The sequence below is a fragment of the Arvicola amphibius genome, chromosome 1 (assembly GCF_903992535.2).
Source record: "Arvicola amphibius chromosome 1, mArvAmp1.2, whole genome shotgun sequence".
In the NCBI taxonomy this organism is placed as follows: Eukaryota; Metazoa; Chordata; class Mammalia; order Rodentia; family Cricetidae; genus Arvicola; species Arvicola amphibius.
The window spans coordinates 12391893-12410269 of record NC_052047.1 but is presented as its reverse complement, the minus strand read 5'-3'; the positions used below and the strand labels follow the sequence as shown (position 1 = coordinate 12410269).

General features: G+C 44.5%; 1 protein-coding gene across 1 annotated transcript; it reads left to right on the top strand.

The window, feature by feature from the left end:
• The first annotated feature begins 249 nt into the window (after window positions 1–249).
• On the top strand, window positions 250–9249 carry Ccng2 (cyclin G2). The gene is made up of 8 exons (XM_038334739.2): window positions 250–468; window positions 1324–1461; window positions 1984–2121; window positions 3489–3739; window positions 3919–3997; window positions 4096–4194; window positions 5936–6141; window positions 7926–9249. The coding sequence occupies exons 2-8, from the start codon at window positions 1324–1326 to the stop codon at window positions 8047–8049; spliced, it is 1035 nt and encodes a 344-aa protein (XP_038190667.1). The 5' UTR covers window positions 250–468; the 3' UTR covers window positions 8050–9249.
• Window positions 9250–18377: the final 9128 nt, after the last annotated feature.

Sequence of the window (18377 nt, the reverse complement as noted above, 5' to 3'; positions counted from 1 at the left end):
TCGCTCATCTTGGCCCCCTTCCGAATCCATCCCGGCGTGAGGCTGAAATCCAGGTTCCACTCTCCACCGCGGAACCTGGCTAGGCAAGGCTCAGAGGAACAGAGGCAGCTAAGAGAAGCCGGGCACGGAGGCTGGGAGCAGGGACTCTTTTCCAGCTCCATTGAGGAAGCGAGAGGATCCCTCCGCGCGGAGTCACGCGCCCCGCCCCTTGGGGGCGTCTCAGACTGAAAACAAAAACAAGGGGTTTGCTCAGCTCGGGAGGCTGCGGCGGAGCCGGGAGGACGCGGCGGTGCGGGGCGGGCGTTGCGCCCCGCTGAGAAGCAGGATGCGGCCGGGGCTGTGAGGCCGGGCGGCGGCCGGGAAGGTCGGATGCGGATCCCGGGGCACCGCTGAAGCGGCTGGTCCCTGACCTCGGAGACGGGTCCGGACTCCCCCGCCGCGCCGGTTCGCGACGCCGGGGCCGGCACGGTGAGTGGGCCTCCCGGGCGGCTCTGGATTTGGTGGTTACGGATCGGGAACGCGGCGGTGGAGTCCCCTGAGAGCTTCAGGGTCTCGCTTCGGGGTCTCCAGCTGCAGCTCAGGGACTGACAAGGGCTACGGGGATGTTTTGAGGGATGGGTGGCCTCACGGGGGTGGACAGCCCCGGGGCTCCGCACCGTTGCTGAACCGACGTATTGTGTTCATTGCTCGGCGCAGGCCGACTGGACTCCTGTCTGCCACCACAGCTAGGCGGGTCGCCGTGTCTTCAACGGTGGGCTCGTCTTAGCTGCAGAAGCCGAGGGGGACAGCTTGGAGGTGGGCTCCGCGAGGGGGTGTCCCTGGGGCGGGGCTCCCGGGGTGGGGCGGGGCTCCGGAGCCGCCTCCTTCCAGTTCTTTGTTCAGTCTCGAGACTCCCCCTCCCTTCTCGCCTATTGTGCAACGCTCCGCCCCAGAACCCGCTTCGGTGGCTTCAGTTCTCCGGTCCCTCGCATTCTTCTAGGCAGAAGTCGCTCTTGTACTGTTCAGGTGATGCGGACAGTTGGGGCACATTACGCCCCTTGGACAGTTTTCCTATTTTCCAACCCTGCCGGCCGGAGGGCTAATCTGACCCAGCCCTGGCCAGCGGAGGTGACCGAGATCCTTGTCCCATGCCACGCCTCCTTGGCTTTAGGGGAGGATTCTCCTGGGGCTGAGAGACGTGACCGATCCCCTCACCCGGGTCTGGCTTGCGTGAGCTGGGGCGTCCCTAGCCGGAGGGCTCGTGTCCAACTCTTTCTTCTCTGCTCGCTCACTCCCTTCCTACGCGCATTGCATTCTTAACCGGCCACGGTGTGTTTGCTGCAGATGAAGGATTTGGGGGCCGAGCACTTGGCAGGTGGCGAAGGGGTTCAGCTTCTCGGATTGTTGAACTTCTATCTGGAACAAGAACAAAGATTTCAACCTCGAGAAAAAGGGTTGAGCTTGCTGGAGGCCACCCCGGAGGTAAGTTTGAGAATTGTTAGGACTTGGAGAAGGCAACTTCTTGTTTTCTCCGGTTATGTCAATAGTGAACGCTACAAAGTTAAATCCAAAAATGGCCTTCCTGTACCAAGACTAGCCTTAAACTGCATGAAGTTATGCTTTTGCTCTAAATGGAACTTATACCCAGTCTTGTGTAGAGGCGTTTCTTCAAATAGCGGGGGCTTCCTACGGAATACTTACGATATGATCTTTAGTTATTATAGAAAACAAAAGCCATCAAGGAACTCTCTCTATTCGAAGGGAATTGAGTTCTGCTGGAACTGTCTGGAATGGGGCAACAAACATGTCACCTTACATTGAGTTGCTAAAGCTCTTCTGTATTGGGTAATTTTTAAAAGCGGTGATTTATGTCTTATATCTGAAAGTACATAGATAGCTTTAGGTAACTCATAAAATGTTGAAAACTACAGGGGGAGGTATAGTTTTTGGACCTGTGTATTCAATCCTGAGAAAATACTTCGATTCTTGGTTTTTTAATTTCAGAATGATAACACTTTATGTTCAAGATTGAGAAATGCCAAAGTCGAAGATTTAAGAAGTTTAACTAACTTTTTTGGATCTTGCACTGAAACATTTGTTCTGGCTGTCAATATTTTGGATAGATTCTTGGCTCTTATGAAGGTATTTAATCGTTTTTATAAACTCTACATTTTTTCTTTGATATCTTTACTTTCAATTTTGCTTTTGTGAGACACGGTTTGTTTCTCTTGTGTAGCTCTGGCTGTTTTGAAACTAGCCCTGTAGGCCATGCCCTGACCTCTATCTCAGAGACCTGTCTGCTGCCTCCTCCGCCTTCCCTTCCCCTCCCCCTCCCAAGTGCTGGGACTAAAGGTGTGTGTGTTCTACCACATCCCACAAATTTACATTTTTCAACATCCGGTGCCCAACACAGTGTCTAATGCACAGGGCTCAGTAATATTTGTCAGATGGATATAATAAAGCATCCTATCCATAAACTTAATCAGAATTGGGATGGTTCATGCCGGAGAGACTGCAAAATTGTATGTCTAGTCTTCAGTAAGGCTTTGTTGTAGTCTTAAATGTGTTCTCTTGAAAGACATTATTCAAAGAAGACCATCATGTTTTCAGTGTTTAGTTTACAGGGGTTGGGGAGGTGGAAGGTGAGAACTGATTAAAATTCACCTTGTTAAAAAAAAAATACCACGATGATATCTGTTAACAGGCTTATAAAACTGCCCAAACTGACATAAGAGATTCTAGACTTTTTATAAAAAAGAAAAAAAAGTATAATCCTGCTTTGGGGGAGAGGTTTTAATATTTTCATTTTTCATCATGTTTTTCTTGGAGCCTACATGTTTTTTAACACTGAGGCATGACAAACAGAATGTAACAGTATGTCCAACTTGACCTACTGCCTTCCCTGTAAGGCCTTTCAAAGTAGGGAGCCACGGTCTCTATTGATAGTCAGGAGCAACTGTTAAAAACCGTGGAAACTCTCTGGCCCATAGGATTGCTGTCAGCTGCTGGGTCACCTTTCAGGGCACCCATCTGTCCATGGCAGCTCTACATATGTCCCCCACATGGCACAGTCGATGGGGTGCAATCCTGGGCAGCATTGTATTATGTAATGGTTGGGTTTTGTATAAAAAGAGCAGGTGCAGAATAGCCTTTTTTCGTCCAAGGCACTAGAATGCTGTGTGGTATGTGGATGGATGGTCGTGTGTTCAAAGGATTATTTGAGGGAAGATGTGCTATTCTGTTCTATTAAGTCTGAAATACAAAGCACAACTTGGTGCTAGAAAGCAAGTTTTTGAGCCAGCTTTGGGATTATTTTTACATGCATTTAAATTTAATAATTGCTCATATAGCCAGTTTTTTCTTTCTAAAGAGAGGTGACGATGGTCTAAATGTAAAAATAATTGCAGGTAAAGAGGCAAGTGCATGTAAGAGAGGCAGCCTGATGTTTGCTCGGGTGTCTGTGGCTATATTGAAGTGATCGTCCGGATTCCCTTTGTTCTGTGTTTTAGGTGAAACCGAAGCACTTGTCTTGCATTGGAGTCTGTTGCTTTTTGCTGGCAGCTAGAATAGTGGAAGAGGAATGCAACGTCCCGCCCACTCATGACGTGATCCGGATCAGTCAGTGTAAATGCACAGCTTCTGACCTTGAGCGGATGGAGAGAATCATCTCAGAGAAATTGCACTATGAGTTGGAAGCTACTACTGCCTTAAACTTTTTGCACTTGTACCACGCAATCCTCTTCTGTCATACTTCAGAAAGGTGAGTGGGACTCGTGGACTGCCCCTGTGCCGAGCATTGCTTCAGCCTTCAGTAGGAAATTAGAGTGCCCAGAAATCAATGTTCTGACTCCCTCTGAACCTGCATCTTGGATTTGAGTCCTTCAAACTCGAGTAACTTTTCTGAAGGTTTAATAACTCTCTCTCCTCTGCTTTGTACAGGAAGGAAATACTGAGCCTCGATAAACTAGAAGCTCAACTGAAAGCTTGCAACTGCCGGCTTGTCTTTTCAAAAGCAAAAGTGAGGCTGGTTTTTCTTATGTACATTTCAGTTTCTATTTCGAGTTTTTCCCTAATGTGTGTGTCCATTTTTATTTATTTTATTTTATTTTTTTGTAGCCATCTGTATTAGCTCTGTGCCTTCTCAATTTGGAAATAGAAACAATAAAATCCGTTGAATTGCTGGAAATTCTCCTGCTTGTTAAAAAACATTTGAAGGTAAGTATCTTTAGGCCTGGTTTTCCTGGTGTCAAAAATAATTTATATAATACCTTGTGAAATTCTCAGCATGTGTTCATTTTTCTTGTGTGTCAGCTGTTCTCATTCTCAAAGTACCACTTTGACCCAGACAGTATTAAGCCAGAAGAAACTCTCACTTAGTCCAGCTTCTTTCTGAGTGCAGGTGCTCCTTTGGGGACTCATGCCCTGTGGCAGGAGAGCTGTGCACATCCCCAGTGCTTGCCCTCAGCTGTGTACTATGGAGTACACTGAATACACTAAGGTGATAATTGGTGTGCCTTATATCTGTGTGGAGGGCTGAGTCACCTCAGTAGCACTACCAGAATTGTCAGCAGTTTTTAAAGCCCCGTAAGTGGGCCACCCCGTAAGTCTTTGCAGTCGTGAAGAAAAGCAAACAAAAGCACAATGCTGTTTCTTACTTTAACTATAGTCTGCTTAAAGAAATGCAGATTTTAACATGAAATAATGTTTGTTGTTATTGTGACTAAGTATTACATAATAGTGAATATAAGAAGTACTTTGGGGTTACTAGCAAGGAAATGGGCGGTCCAGGAGAGGTGCTGTGACTCGGAGCCTGATGGAAAATCTGCCATCTGCAAGAATGAAGGTTTGGACGGGAAAGGCTTAGGCTAGGCAAGGTGGGGACATCATTGTAAGGTGGACTGGCTGGGCTGCAGTCACAAACAGGGATAAGTACATCCAACTCAAAGGCAGTTCTCTAGAAGCCAGGTATTTAGATGAGTCAAGGAATCACATTCCTTGGATCTAATGTACTAAAGTTTGATCATTTGAGTTCAGTACCCAGAATCTACAGTGAGAACTGCCTCCACAGAGTTGTTGTGTATACACACACACACACACACACACCAGCCAAACTTTTTTTTTTAAAAAGATGACCAAGTGTTGTGAGTTGGTGAGCATGGAAGGAGATGACTGAGGAGCACCGCAGAGACTTTCCCTGGGGACTGGTGCCTGCCACACTGCAAAGAGCTAAGGCTGTAGCCTGACTCAGTGGAAACAGAGGCCAAAATGATTTGAAAGAATTCATTTTTAAGTCAGATGTAATGTCATATTTTGAGGTTTCAGCACCTCAAAGTCTGAGGCAGGAGGATTGTGAGCTGGAAGTCAGTTTAGGCTACGTAGTGAATGGGCGTCTTGAGCTAGGGGAGCCATCAAACAGGGAGCAAAGCCCTTCTGCCTGTGGTGGAAGTGCGCGAGTGTGAACTTGGGAGATGTTAGCTTTTGTCTGCTGCAGCTCTGTTTCTCTCTGAGCTCCAGCATGATGGTGATCCATGAAAGCATCTTCATGTTAGGTGAGATCAGCCACGTGGGCATTGTCCAGGTGGGGAGAAGCTGCCCTTTCTGGGAATTTCCTCTTGGATAGTGCTGACTTTAGTTTGTGTCCGATGCCATAGTATAGAAGTGTATTATAAGGAATCCAAACTGATTTGTTCAAGAAATATTTGTTACAGAAAGGAAGTTTTTGTAACAAAGATGTTAGATTTCTTTGGCATTACTAAACATTGTACTTGGTGCTTTTTTTTTTTTTTTTAAATAGGCTTGGTTTTAGGTCAGTGTTTTCTTAGAACAGGCAAAATTTTTCTCAGTACCGAGGTCATATTCTCATCAACTAAATCAGAGTACCTAGCACCTGTGATTTCAAGGGGCAGCAAAGTCCGTGAACCATTATTATAACAGCTTCACTCATCTTTATGCCTAGATTGGCGACGCAGAATTCTTTTATTGGAGGGAATTGGTTTCTAAATGCCTAGCAGAGTATTCTTCTCCTGCGTGCTGCAAACCTGACCTGAAGAAGCTGGTTTGGATTGTTTCAAGGCGCACAGCACAAAACCTGCACAACAGTTACTACAGCATTCCCGAGCTGCCAACCATCCCAGAGGGGGGCTGTTTCGACGGAAGCGAAAGGTGAGCCGGCCTCTCCCACAGACTAAATAGAATGATGATAGCTTTTGTGCATAAAAAAATAACATAAGGGCCAATAAGATGTCTCAGCAGGTAAGGTCACTTGCTGACAAGCTGGGGTTTGAGTCCCAGAGTGGAAGGAGAAGTTATTTTTCTCACCTCCACACACACACACACACACACACACACACACATATCACTCTTCCTCCTTTCCTCTCCCCTCCTTCCCCCTCCCTAAAATAAGTAAATGTAATTAAAAAATTAAAAGAAGAAAGACCTGGGAGTGGAAATGTAGCTCAGTTGGAAGGGTTTTTTTTTTTGTTTTTGGGTTTTTTTAATTTTTTTAAATATTTATTTAGTATACAGTATTCTGTCTGCTTGTATGCAGACACCAGACATCACTACAGAGGCACCAGACATCATTACAGATGGTTGTGAGCCACCATGTGGTTGCTGGGAATTGAACTCAGGACCTCTGGAAGAGCAGGCAATGCTCTTAACCACTGAGCCATCTCTCCAGCCACAGTTGGAAGATTTTTGCCTCTCGTGCACAAAGCATCGATTTTGATCCCTTATACTATGTAAACCAAGCGTGGTGGCATTGCCTGTTGTCCCAGCACTGGGAGTCTGAGGTGGGAAGGCCAGACATTTGAGGTCATTCTTGACTGTGGATGGAGTTGAAGACCACTGTTACATGATACACTGTCTGAAAAAGAGTAAACAGAATCCCCTGTGGAGAGTTGTAAGAGAAAATCCTCTTCACATGTCGGGATTTTTCCAAGCCAGGAAAATAACCAGTGGTTAAAATAAATAGCTTATAAACCCCCACCTAAAAAAAAATGCTTTTTGTCCTCTCCTTACTCTTTGAGACACAGTTCCATTATTAAAACACAAGCCACAGACGAGGTCCCCAGGCTTCTCCCTGTTGGTGTTAGTGGTGCTGCGGGAGGAGGGTGGAGTCCGGGACCCTTCACCACTGATACGCTCAAGTTTTGCCAAATGTTACCTCTTATTTTGTTTGTAATTTGAACTTTACTAAATTTGATACTTTCTGCTGTGAGGTAAGGACTAGAAACTCCAGTTTCATGGTGAATGTTCTTGTTTTGGCATTTGAGAGAACCAGTGGTAGAGTACCCAATAGAGGGAAGACCTTTAAACAGACCACAGTTTCACTGCTGGACTGATGACATTTAGAATTCTGTAATTACTTCTGCTAATGCTTGATGGTACAGGCAGAATAGATGGCAAATAGTAATGAGGTAGCTCTCTTAAGAAAACTATTTTTGCCAGATGGTGGTGGCGAGGCCTTTAATTCCAGCACTTGGGAGGCAAAGGCAGGTAGATCTCTATGAGATCCAGGTCAGCATGGTCTACAGTGTGTTCCAGGACAGTCAGGGCTACACGCAGAGAAACCCTGTCTAAAAAAATTTAAAAACCCAAATCAAATCCAAACAAAACCTGTTAACTGAATATGGTGGTGCAGGCCTTTAACCCCAGCACTCGAGAGACAAGGGCAGGAGGATCTCTGTGAGTTCAAGGCCAGCCTGGTCTAGAGTTCCATGAGAGCCAGGGCTATGTAGATAGACTGCCTATAAACAAATAAATGAAAACTATTGTTAATGAAAAAAAAGTGTTCTAGAGAATAGACTTGACTTTGAGTTCAACTCAGCTGTGTAAATAGTGGTTAGCTTTTGGATATGGTGTGTGGACTGCACCAGGCTTTTTATTTTGCCTGCAGACATCTGTGTATTGAGCAATGACACCCTCTTTTGTCTCTTTCCTTTCAGTGAGGACTCTTGTGAAGACATGAGCTGTGGAGAGGAGAGTCTCAGCAGTTCTCCTCCTGGGGATCAAGAGTGCACCTTCTTTTTTGACTTCAAAGTGGCTCAGACACTGTGCTTTCCATCTTAGAATTCACATGGTCTGTGTCACAATTTAAAGGATGTGCACCTGTTTCAAAGCAATAAATGGGGAGTAGGTGGTTTTAGAGTGCAGCCCCCATCTAGACAGGAATTACACAGACCGAAATACCTACCTTCTATTTATTAGGTCAAGTCTGGCCTGTTTTCATATTTAATCCTAAGCCATCAAATGGGTTAGTGCCTCTTAACAGTACTTTATACGTTGGCACTTTATTTTCTTGTTGACTTTATCTGTGGGGAGGAAGGAAGGTGCTGATACCTTTGTTACTTTTCAAGATGAGTAGTGTAACTCATCGTAATCTGTAGAGCCTTCAGGTGTCTATTTAACAGATCGGGAGTGTGCAAGTGCTTCCTTAGCAGGGCAGTGGACAAGCCTTGGTGGTTTGTCTCGATTTCCTTCTCCCCTGTTCTCAGAACAGACTATACAGGACTCTGAGTGTCAAACACCAATAGTGTACTGTCTGATACAGATCCTATACATTGCGAGTTATATTGACATGTCTGTGAATTTTAATTTCTAAATGTCTTGAGATTTCTTCTAAAGCAGAAATTTTCATCAGGTTAGGGTTGTTAGTTGCATTCTTAATACCTAAATATTGTCACACTGTAGTATTATTCTGTTATTTAAAAGGTCCATAATCTGCTAGTTTTGCATGCGTCTGTATGAAAACAGAACAGGAAATGGAACAGATATGAACAGAACAGGAAATGGAGTGGTTTAGTTCATCTCACTTTCTTGTATTGAAAACTGCATGATTACTTTCTAATTGTTTTGTATTTCACATTTCATAATGTATTGTATATGGGTGCCAAGGTTTGACTATGAAGTGAAAGAACTCCAGCATTTGTAGTATTAGTTCAAAGCAATTCTGTGTGGTGATACAGCCATCAGGATGAGGAAGTGTGCACTCTGTACACAGAAGATTTTGTACAGAGAATTTTTAAATTTATAAACCTATGTGAAAATGTAAATCTTTAAAAATGTACATAAAATACTGTATTTTTTTACCCTGTGTGTGTGGTAATCTGGTCAGTGCATGTAAATATAATTTATTGTGTATTCTATATTCCCAGACATTGATGACTTACTTTTTATTAGTAAGTCAACAACCACTGAGGTGTTTTCCAAAGTAGGTTTTTTGAAGTCAGAGTATATTGTAATTCAAAATAAAAATATTAATGGATTCTCCTTATAGTAGTTTTTAATTGATTTTTGGTAAAAAAAAAAAAAAAAAAAAAAAAAAAAAAAAGGCTTGAAGTGAAGCTGGGGGTTTCCATATCGGCTTTTTAGCTGCCAAAAAGCCCTCCAGGTGTGGTTCCTCATCAATTTGGCCCTGAGTTTTGGAAATACCAAAACGGAATCTGTCACATGAAAGTTGGCCTACCTCTGGGGTGGTGGATTCATCAGTGATGGCACACTGATCTAAATGCTTGTTTCTTCACTGTGAAAGGCAGTACTATGTGCACTGTACAAATTTGGAACATTGCTGGGTCAATAAGCATGGTGTGTTTGGTGATGGAGTCCCACTAGTTTCTTAGCATCTTGCTTTTTGTATCTCTCAACTATTTATTTATTTACTTACTTATTTACTTATTTATTTATTTTGAGATGATAGTGTCTCTCTATTTAGCCTTGGCTGTACTGGAACTCATTATGTGGACTGGGTTGGCCTTGAACTCACAGAGATCTGCCTGCTTCCACCTCCCAAGTGCTGAAGTTAAAGGCATGCATCTCCACACCTGGACTCTCAAATTTTAAAAATGATTTTTTTTTTGTATAGCTTTCCCATTCTAGTTGGATTTTATAGACTTGTTTTCTAGTTGGTTAGCAAACCATACAAACCGAGTATAATTTTTTATGTGTTGTCTCTGCCCTGGAGGTAAGGGGCATGACTTCTGTCTTATGGTTTCTGTTGCTGTGAAGAGACATCATTACCACAACAACTCTTAGAAAGGAAACATTTATCTGGGGCTGGCTTACAGGTTCAAAGGCTTAGTCCAGTATTCATGGTGGCGTGCAGGCAGACGTGGTGCTGGAGAAGAAGCCAAGAGTTCAACATCTGGATTGGCAAGCAACATCTGGATTGGAAGAGAGTGACACTGGGCCTGACTTTAGCATCTGAAACCTCAAAACTCAACCCCAGTGACATACTTCCTCCAAAAAACAAGGCCATACCTTCTAATAGGCCACTCTGGTGACCAAGCTAATCTATGAGCCTACGGGGGCCATTCTTACTCAAACCACCACAGCTTCCTACCTTCCCAGTGAAGAACCTGCTCTAGGGTGACCCTTATTGGATAGCTTTGGCAAACCACACTATGTTCTAGCTCTGATTTTGATGGTTGTGATGTAGAGGTCATTTGTGGCCTTCCCGATCTTGTGAACCTCTTCAGTCCCTCCGGTTGTCTCCCTTTTCTTACTAGGTCTTGTCACTGGGTGGGTCTGCCCGTGGTTCCATCTCTTCTACTTCTAGTTTTTGGTATATTTAGCCTAGACCTCTTCATTGAGGTCTCGAGTTATTATTCACCCTGGCCATTCTACCGGGAAGTTTCTGATTAATCCTAAACCTGTTGTTGTATGTCTGTCTCACTGACTCAGAATTTACCCACTCAAGGCGGAAACTTGGCTGATATCTTTGTCTCCTGCTTGTGTTCTGGAAGAGTCACTAGCTTCATTTGGAGGATGTCATTTGTACTGTATAGCTTCATACCGGCTCTCCTTTTTCTCTGCTACTAGTTTGGTTCAGATGACCCCTCTACCTCTTCTATCAGTTTGGTTACTATGCTATCAATATCTTTTATTCCAGTTTTGGTTGGTTTTGGTCCATACTTGCTATCAACCTTTTAAGACATGCAAGTAAGACTGTCTTGAAAAATTGTTCAAAGGGTAGCTCTCATTAAAGGGGAAACCTATGTCATGATATATAGGTCTCATGTTCTTAACCTGTTGCTGGCCTTTCTTTCCTTTGTCGTTTCCTGAAGCAAAAACATGTTAAAGCTGGCAAACTGGCAGCTATGTGGAAGATGGGATGGAGCTGTGTGTGTGTGTGTGTGTGTCTACTTGGGGACTCGCAAGCTTGGTGTCATTCAGTCAGGCACCTTTCTTAAGACAGTGCTGAGTAAGATTGAGACTCAAGCATCACCCCCACATTGTCAGTGTTGGGGAGAGGTTACCGTTTTGACCTCATTGTTGATCCACCTCTGTGCTGACAACAGATTTGAGTGTTTTGGTTTTGATGCTGTGGTTTATGGGGTAAGTTGGGTGTGCTTTTCTGTTGTGCTTGGTGAGGTGTTGTGCCAGGGGCTCCACCCATCTGACCCTCCTTCCACCTCCTGTTCCAGGATGTGATGGTACGTGAATACTGTGTTTCAATAAACCCTCCAGAGTTAACATCAAGTTAATTACAGAGATGTTGCATGTATACTTCTTACGGAAACTTAAACCACTTTCTTAGTCTAGGGCCTTTTTTCCTTCAACTCACATCATTTAAACACTAGATTGCAGCATGGTGTTTTTCCCTGCATCCCATCATACACACCCCCAACACAAAAGTTATTCCTGATACAGGCAGTCCACTTCAGTTTTTATATCGATTAAGACATTCACTTTGTCCTTTTTTTTTTAAATTTTATTTTTAAATGCTGAGATCGAATCCAAGATCTTGTACATGTTAGCCAAGCCCTTTACCCTGGAACCTCCGTTTGTCTCTTTGGTATGCAGGACCAGGAATATCGGACAACTTACTGTCTGTGCTTCGTCAGTTCTGACTGGTAGAGAGTCTGCCAGAGTGGCAGCCAGGGAGTCTAGCCTGCAGTGACTGTTTCCCTTGAATTTTGGCTACTCTTGTGGTTGGCTTGCCTGCCTACTTGAAAATGCGGTGGAAGAAATTTCAGCGTAGACTTTAAGAAAACTGGCAGCTAGGTCTCTTGCGCTCTAGTCCTCCGCTTTGCCACAAAGGAGCTTGTCCTGAGCTGGAAAGATGAGACCGTGTGGAAAGAGGGTTTGGAGAATGAGCTCATCTTGAGGTCCTTCTGTGCTCCCAGTTTGTAGCCTGCAACCTCACCTGAAGCTCTCAGAGGAAGCCCCACAATTGGTCACAATCCACCCACAGACTCAGGAGAAATAAACCATCATTTTAAGCTGCTAGACTTTGGGATGGTTTGTTTGTTACACAGAAATAAATAACAGACAAAATATTCATGGCCAAGGGATGATTATATGAATGTATTTTCTTTCATTCTTGAAATGGCTTTATGTCATGATGTTTTACATAATACAGAATGAACTGTGAAACACACACGCTGGTTAACTCCTTCCTTTGATGAAACCCTTAACAGAGTCTCAGTTTCTAAGCATCCAGTTCAAGTTCCTTTTGTGACTTAGTGCCCCCCACCTCTGCGGCTCTGCTTGCTTCTCAACCTCACTCCTGGCGGTCAGAGAGGTGAGCTCTTTGGCCTACAGCACTTTGGTGCCTTCCCTTCGTCATGCTTTGACATCCTTCAGTAGCTTCACACACACTCACACACACACACACACACACACACACATGTGCATGCACACCTTCCTGAAACACCTTGTCACCACCCCCTGATAACTCCCACTCAATCTCTTGAAGAGTCCCTGTCTTGGTTCCCCTTCATTCACTCTCTGGATGGATGTGGGACTGTTCCTTGTGTGCCAAGACCAAATGAAGTGCTTGCTCTGTAACCCCAAATTCAACCTACTATTCCCATCCTTAGCGAATCCAGAGGTAAAATGGAACAACCTGCAGCAAATCCTGTTGTTTGAAAAGCCTTTGATGATGCTTCCTTTCAAGAAGTTCCTCCAGAACTTCCTGACTTTCTGTTTCTTAACAGTGCCGTGTGTTGTTTTTATAAAAGTTAACATTTTTCTTCTCTCAACAGTTTTCTGCCCCCTTGCCTGCTTTCCTCACTGTCTGCCCCCTGGAGGGAGAAACTGTTGCTGTCTTCTTTTTGCCAAATGCCCAACACTAGGTACGATATCTGGCTCACACTCTCTCAGTAACAAACAACTATACTGACCACTTACAATGCGCCTAACATGACTTATTTATTACTCGTTCCAATGCTACTTGTAAAGTCTTGGTTTAATACTTGGCATGTTAGAGAAGTCAGGTACATTGACATAGATGTAGTAAATACAGGGCTATAATCCAAGCCCATCTACCTGCCACATACTGTGCTTGGCAGCTTCCCTGAAGCAGATATTGTACTGACTCAGTAGCAGAAATTCCCATGAAGAACAGTCTATTAGAAATACCAGCAAAATTGAAATTGCGCTATTCTCCCATGCAGCGTACAATGCCTGTCTGTGCTGTGTGTGCTACCATTCAGTTCGCGAGCTTCAGGCAAGGGGCTGGAGATTGAAAGACACAAAGACACACAGACAGAGACACAGAGACATGAACCTCTAGTCACTGGTAAGAAGCCCTTTATTCAGTAGCACCATGGAGGCTCATATACCCAACAGTCAGGTGGGCCAACAGGTGAAAACCTTATCCTCTGATCCTCAAGGCCAAGGTAACACGTGCTCGTGAAGCAGAGGTGGTAAACAACTTTGACACAGCCTTTAGTAACTCAAATCAGAAGGAAAGTAAAGATCGCTAGCAGGGAAGAGCAGCTGGAGGCCAGGACTCTAAATGGTCCCAGCACTCCCATTCTGTTTTTAAGTGCTTTCACCCACTTAAGGAGAGTGGTTAGAATTTAGAGTGAGGTGCCATTACTCAGGAACAAGGTGTGAGCAGAAATGGAGTGGTCCGGGGCACTCTGGTGCTGGAGCAGATAGGGCTCCAAAGCAGGGCATGTGTGTGTCGGTGCTGGGGTTGAATGCAGTGCTCTGCCCCTGACGAGCGTTTGCTCTACCAAAGCTAGGGATTTGAATTTGATTCCTAGGCCTGAGAACCTTTCCAGACACAGAGCCCTCCAGTTCTTATGCTGCTCCAGGGTCTAGAGCCTCCTGGTTAACCAGAGTGGAACTCCGTAAGGCAACTGTCTCTTTAAGGGCTTGCTTGTTCTTTACTGTATTGCAACATAGCAATTACCGCTGGAGCATGTCCAGTAATTATTTCACAGGTCTATGGTTTATTCTTTTGCCTAAATTGAGAATTATTTTTGAGAAAAAAAACAATATATTCTGTCTCCCTTTTCACCTTCAATATGCCTAGCATAATTCTGGAGAAAAATATTTTTCTATGTTGATAATTGTGCCTGGTCATGTCTTTGCCCTTCTTGGTTACAGCAGTTCCTAGTTTGCAAAGGTAGACTCTTATGTGTGTAAGGACAAATTCAAATTCACATGGGAGGTCCTAGCCCACTGCTCTGGATACTGCCCTGCACTATATCAGAGGAGAGATGAAGACCAGCAAGTGCTAGACTCCAGCAGCCAGAGGGAAGGGCAATCAAACATGGTGTTAGGTAAAGTGTTGGCGCTTCAGTTTCGTCTATGTGTAACAAAACTAACAGTGGTTATTGTCAAGGTGGGGGGTAGGGAAAAAGGCGCAGCCTGCAGCATCCTGAGGAGTTCCTCAACCTTTTAGGGACTTTGACTTAAGCCAAACTAAGATTGGTGACATAAATGCAAAAAATAATTTCACAGGTTGGCTGTATGAAGCCAAGATGGAGTTTAATAGAGGTATTTTGCTATAGACTTTAGCATGAGAAAGAGGGTTCTCAGAAGAAAAATAAGACATACCCCAGAGCATGGCGTGGGCTTCTCAGAGAAGAACTTGCAGTGTGCTGAATGACATTTTAAACATAAATATTAAGCATAGGTGTCGGGAGTTGGTGGGGCCTGTTAAGAACAAGAGATGGGGCTGGAGAGATGGCTCGTCAGTTAAGAACTTTTGCTGCTCTTGCGGAGGACCTAGGTTCAGTTCCCAGCAACACATGGTGGCTCACAATCATCCAAAACTCTAGTTCCAGGGGATGCAGTGCTTCCTTCTGGTTTCTGTGGGCGTTGCACACATGTGGCACACATACATTCAGGCAAAACCCACTCGTAAAATAAACCTGGAAAAAGAATACGGGGAAAGAAAGAACAGGAGATTCTAGGGAAAGCGCAGGACATTCTTGTTCATGTGCGGGTTTCTCAAGGGAGAGTCTCAGTTCACTGTCGTTATTTCAAGACAGTCACCTGTAGGACTTGGGTGGCTTCTGAAGCCATTGTCTTCCATCTTGGAGAATCTAAATGAGAGGTGATGGAAGGGTCGTTCGTGAGGGGCATGGTTTATCATGGATAAGATCACAGGAATGCAGGAATATAAAATGCCTTTAAACAAAGCTAGTAGTCTTGGGATTTAAAATTCCCAGAAAATGTAAGAGGTGGAGTGGAGAGAGGAAGATTGATTCTACCTAATGTCATACATGATCCTGATAATATATCTGCTTTGTAAAAATGTAAACATTTAGAAAAAAATAGATAATGCCTAGTGTAGACAGAGACTATTCATTCGTTTCCCGGCCTCCCAGGCCCAAAATAAACACACAGAAACTAACATTAACTACAACACTGCTTGGCCTATTAGCTTATGAATATTTTTAGCTAACTCTTAAATATTAAATCAACCCATTTCTATTAATTTGTGTATTGCCACATGGCTGTGGCTTACGGGCAAAGTTCCAGCGTCTGTCTCTTCCCGTGGCTACATGACATCTCTCTGACTCCCCCTACTCTCTCTATGTATGTCTGGATTTTCCACCTGGCTTTACTCTGTTAAGCCAATGGCCGAAAGCAGTTCTTTATTAACCAATGGCAATAAAACATATTAAAAGCATACAGAGGGGAATCCCACATTAGCCTAGTGCCTAAAATGCTACTTCTTTGAGATACTGCTGTCAACTGGAGTGCATATCTTTACTTTCATTGGTGTGTGTGTGTGTGTGTGTGTGTGTATGTGCATGTGCATGAGCATAGTGTGTGTTTAATGTGTTTACAGTGTGTGTATGTAGTGTGTGTATATAGTGTGTGTATGTAGTGTGTATGTATGTAATGTGTGTATGTAGTGTGTGTGTATGTAGTGTGTGTTTGTAGTGTGTGTATGTAGTGTGTGTGTATGTAGTGTGTGTATGTAGTGTGTGTTTGTAGTGTGTGTTTGTAGTGTGTGTATGTAGTGTGTGTATATAGTGTGTGTATGTAGTGTGTATGTATGTAGTGTGTATAGTGTGTGTACATGCCTACGGAGATTAGATGACAACACTCGGAAGTCAGCTCTCTCCTTCCACCATGTAGGTTCTGGGGACTGTCCTCAGGTGGTCTGGCTTGCACCCCAATCACATTTATCCTCTGGCCGCCCTGTCAGTTCTCACTTTAGTCTGTGTGAGTGTACGAACATTGGAATCCTCTGTCTGTACTTAAGTAGGGCCCCACTCTGCATATTCCATATTCTAGTTTTACTGTTCATATCTATCAGGTCAGTGCTCACTATGCAGCTTTACTTTTAATGGCTGCAGCACGCATGTTTCCTCACACAATAATACTGGTGTGAGCATGATCTGACTGATTCATCCCTCATGGATGCCTGTGTCATTTCTCATTGGTCAGTCTTTCATACAACAGCAGGAAGTATTCTTGCAAATGTGTTTCTGCTTGCTCGTGCAATCATATCTTTCAGATACAGTTCTAGAAGTGAAAACCTTGGGCCTATGAGAATACACATTTAAGATGAGTGTGCTTTTGGCTCGCTTTCCTGGAAGATATACAGACCTACACCCCTATTGATAATGCAAGTCAGTGAGTTTCCCTACTTTGATGCCAGAGGGTTCTTGATGGGGATGGAGAGGACTCCAAAGAACAAGTGAGCTCATTAGATTCCTGCAGGCCCCGAGGAAGATGTCAGTGAAAGGGGTGAGAGAGGAGAAGCTTGGGTCCCCAGAGGCTAGGCTCAAAAAGCAATCTGTGCCTGTGTTCCATTTAGTCCTACGTTCCAGCTTGCCCAGTGTTGGGCAACACCCATCCCAAGTCACCAGAACACCCAGACTCCTTTGTGGGATGCAGCAGGCAAGCAGCTGGAGCCTGCAGCTGCCCTTGGGCCTGGGCAGGCCAAAGTCTTTCGGTTTAACAGTAAGAAAGGCCCCCCTGCAGCTATGCTGGCCCAGACTGAGCGCTTGTCCTGTCTTGAACATTAGAGGAGCAGGGCTGACTACAGGAACGGAGATCAAAGGCAGCCAAGTTGCCAGCTGTCAGAAGCAGAGCTGTGCCTGAACCGGGGGGGGGGGGGGGGGGGGGGGGGGGGGGGGGGGGGGGGGGGGGGGGGGGGGGCCTGGCTCCAGCCGCAGATACTCATCTTGGTTGCTCGAGGCTTTTATGGGTAAGGCATGAAGAAAAGGGGAGGAGGAGAGGATGACGGGGCATTTTACACGCCCTTCCTTCCTTGTTATACCAGCTGCCACAGCTCTACCCTTTTTCTTTTGCTTTTTTAAATAATTTTTTTAATTGAAAAGATTTGGATGTAGAATGTTCATTGGGAAATCCTTAAAACACTGTCCTAAATCTTACCCACCATGCATCTGTTCGGATGCACAAATGCCTTCATGGTATCTGCCAGCTGTTTTCTCCAGAGATTTGGGGGCTGCTCCCTTTCCTGTGCAGTTGACACAAGCACATTGGCACAGCTGTGGAACAGCTGTGACAGGGACTTGGGGTAGAATCTCTTTTGGGGCATCAGTGACATTGCTCCTTTGTGTTGTTTCCAGCCCTTTGAGCCTTAGAAATAAGCAAGGCTACCGGACAGACAAGAGAAGCAGAGAAAACTGGGCATTTGCTCACTGCTGGTTTGTCGTCTCTTGATGCTGTTAGAACAACATTCGAGAAGATGGCCATGAGGGAAGTTCAACTAGTCATTCATTTTCTCTGTTCTAATACACGTGACTTCAGGTTTGCTGGGGCTAGCCAATGAGATTGTCTGTGCTCCAAGAACAAACAGCCTGCCATGCTCAAGGCCACACCTTTATGGCCAACAGGGGCATGCTACTTTATCAAATTGAAGAAACTAGAGAAGGTTGTAAAACTTTAGATGTTTTCCTAAAGTCCTGAGGGCTTCTATGTAATCATTCCTGAATCTACTTTGCCACCCCGAAATGCTCTAATACTCAGTCTGGGGAGTCCAGCAGCGCTGGTTTCCAGAGACAACATCTACACATGGAGTATCCCTATTCAGAAGGTCTGAAACCCGAAACACACCACAGTCTGAAAACGTGAAGCACCAACATGACCATACAAGTCGAACATTTCATACAATGAATGTATGTTTTATATATATATGTATATAAAGATTAACAATATCATATAAAAGTCACCCT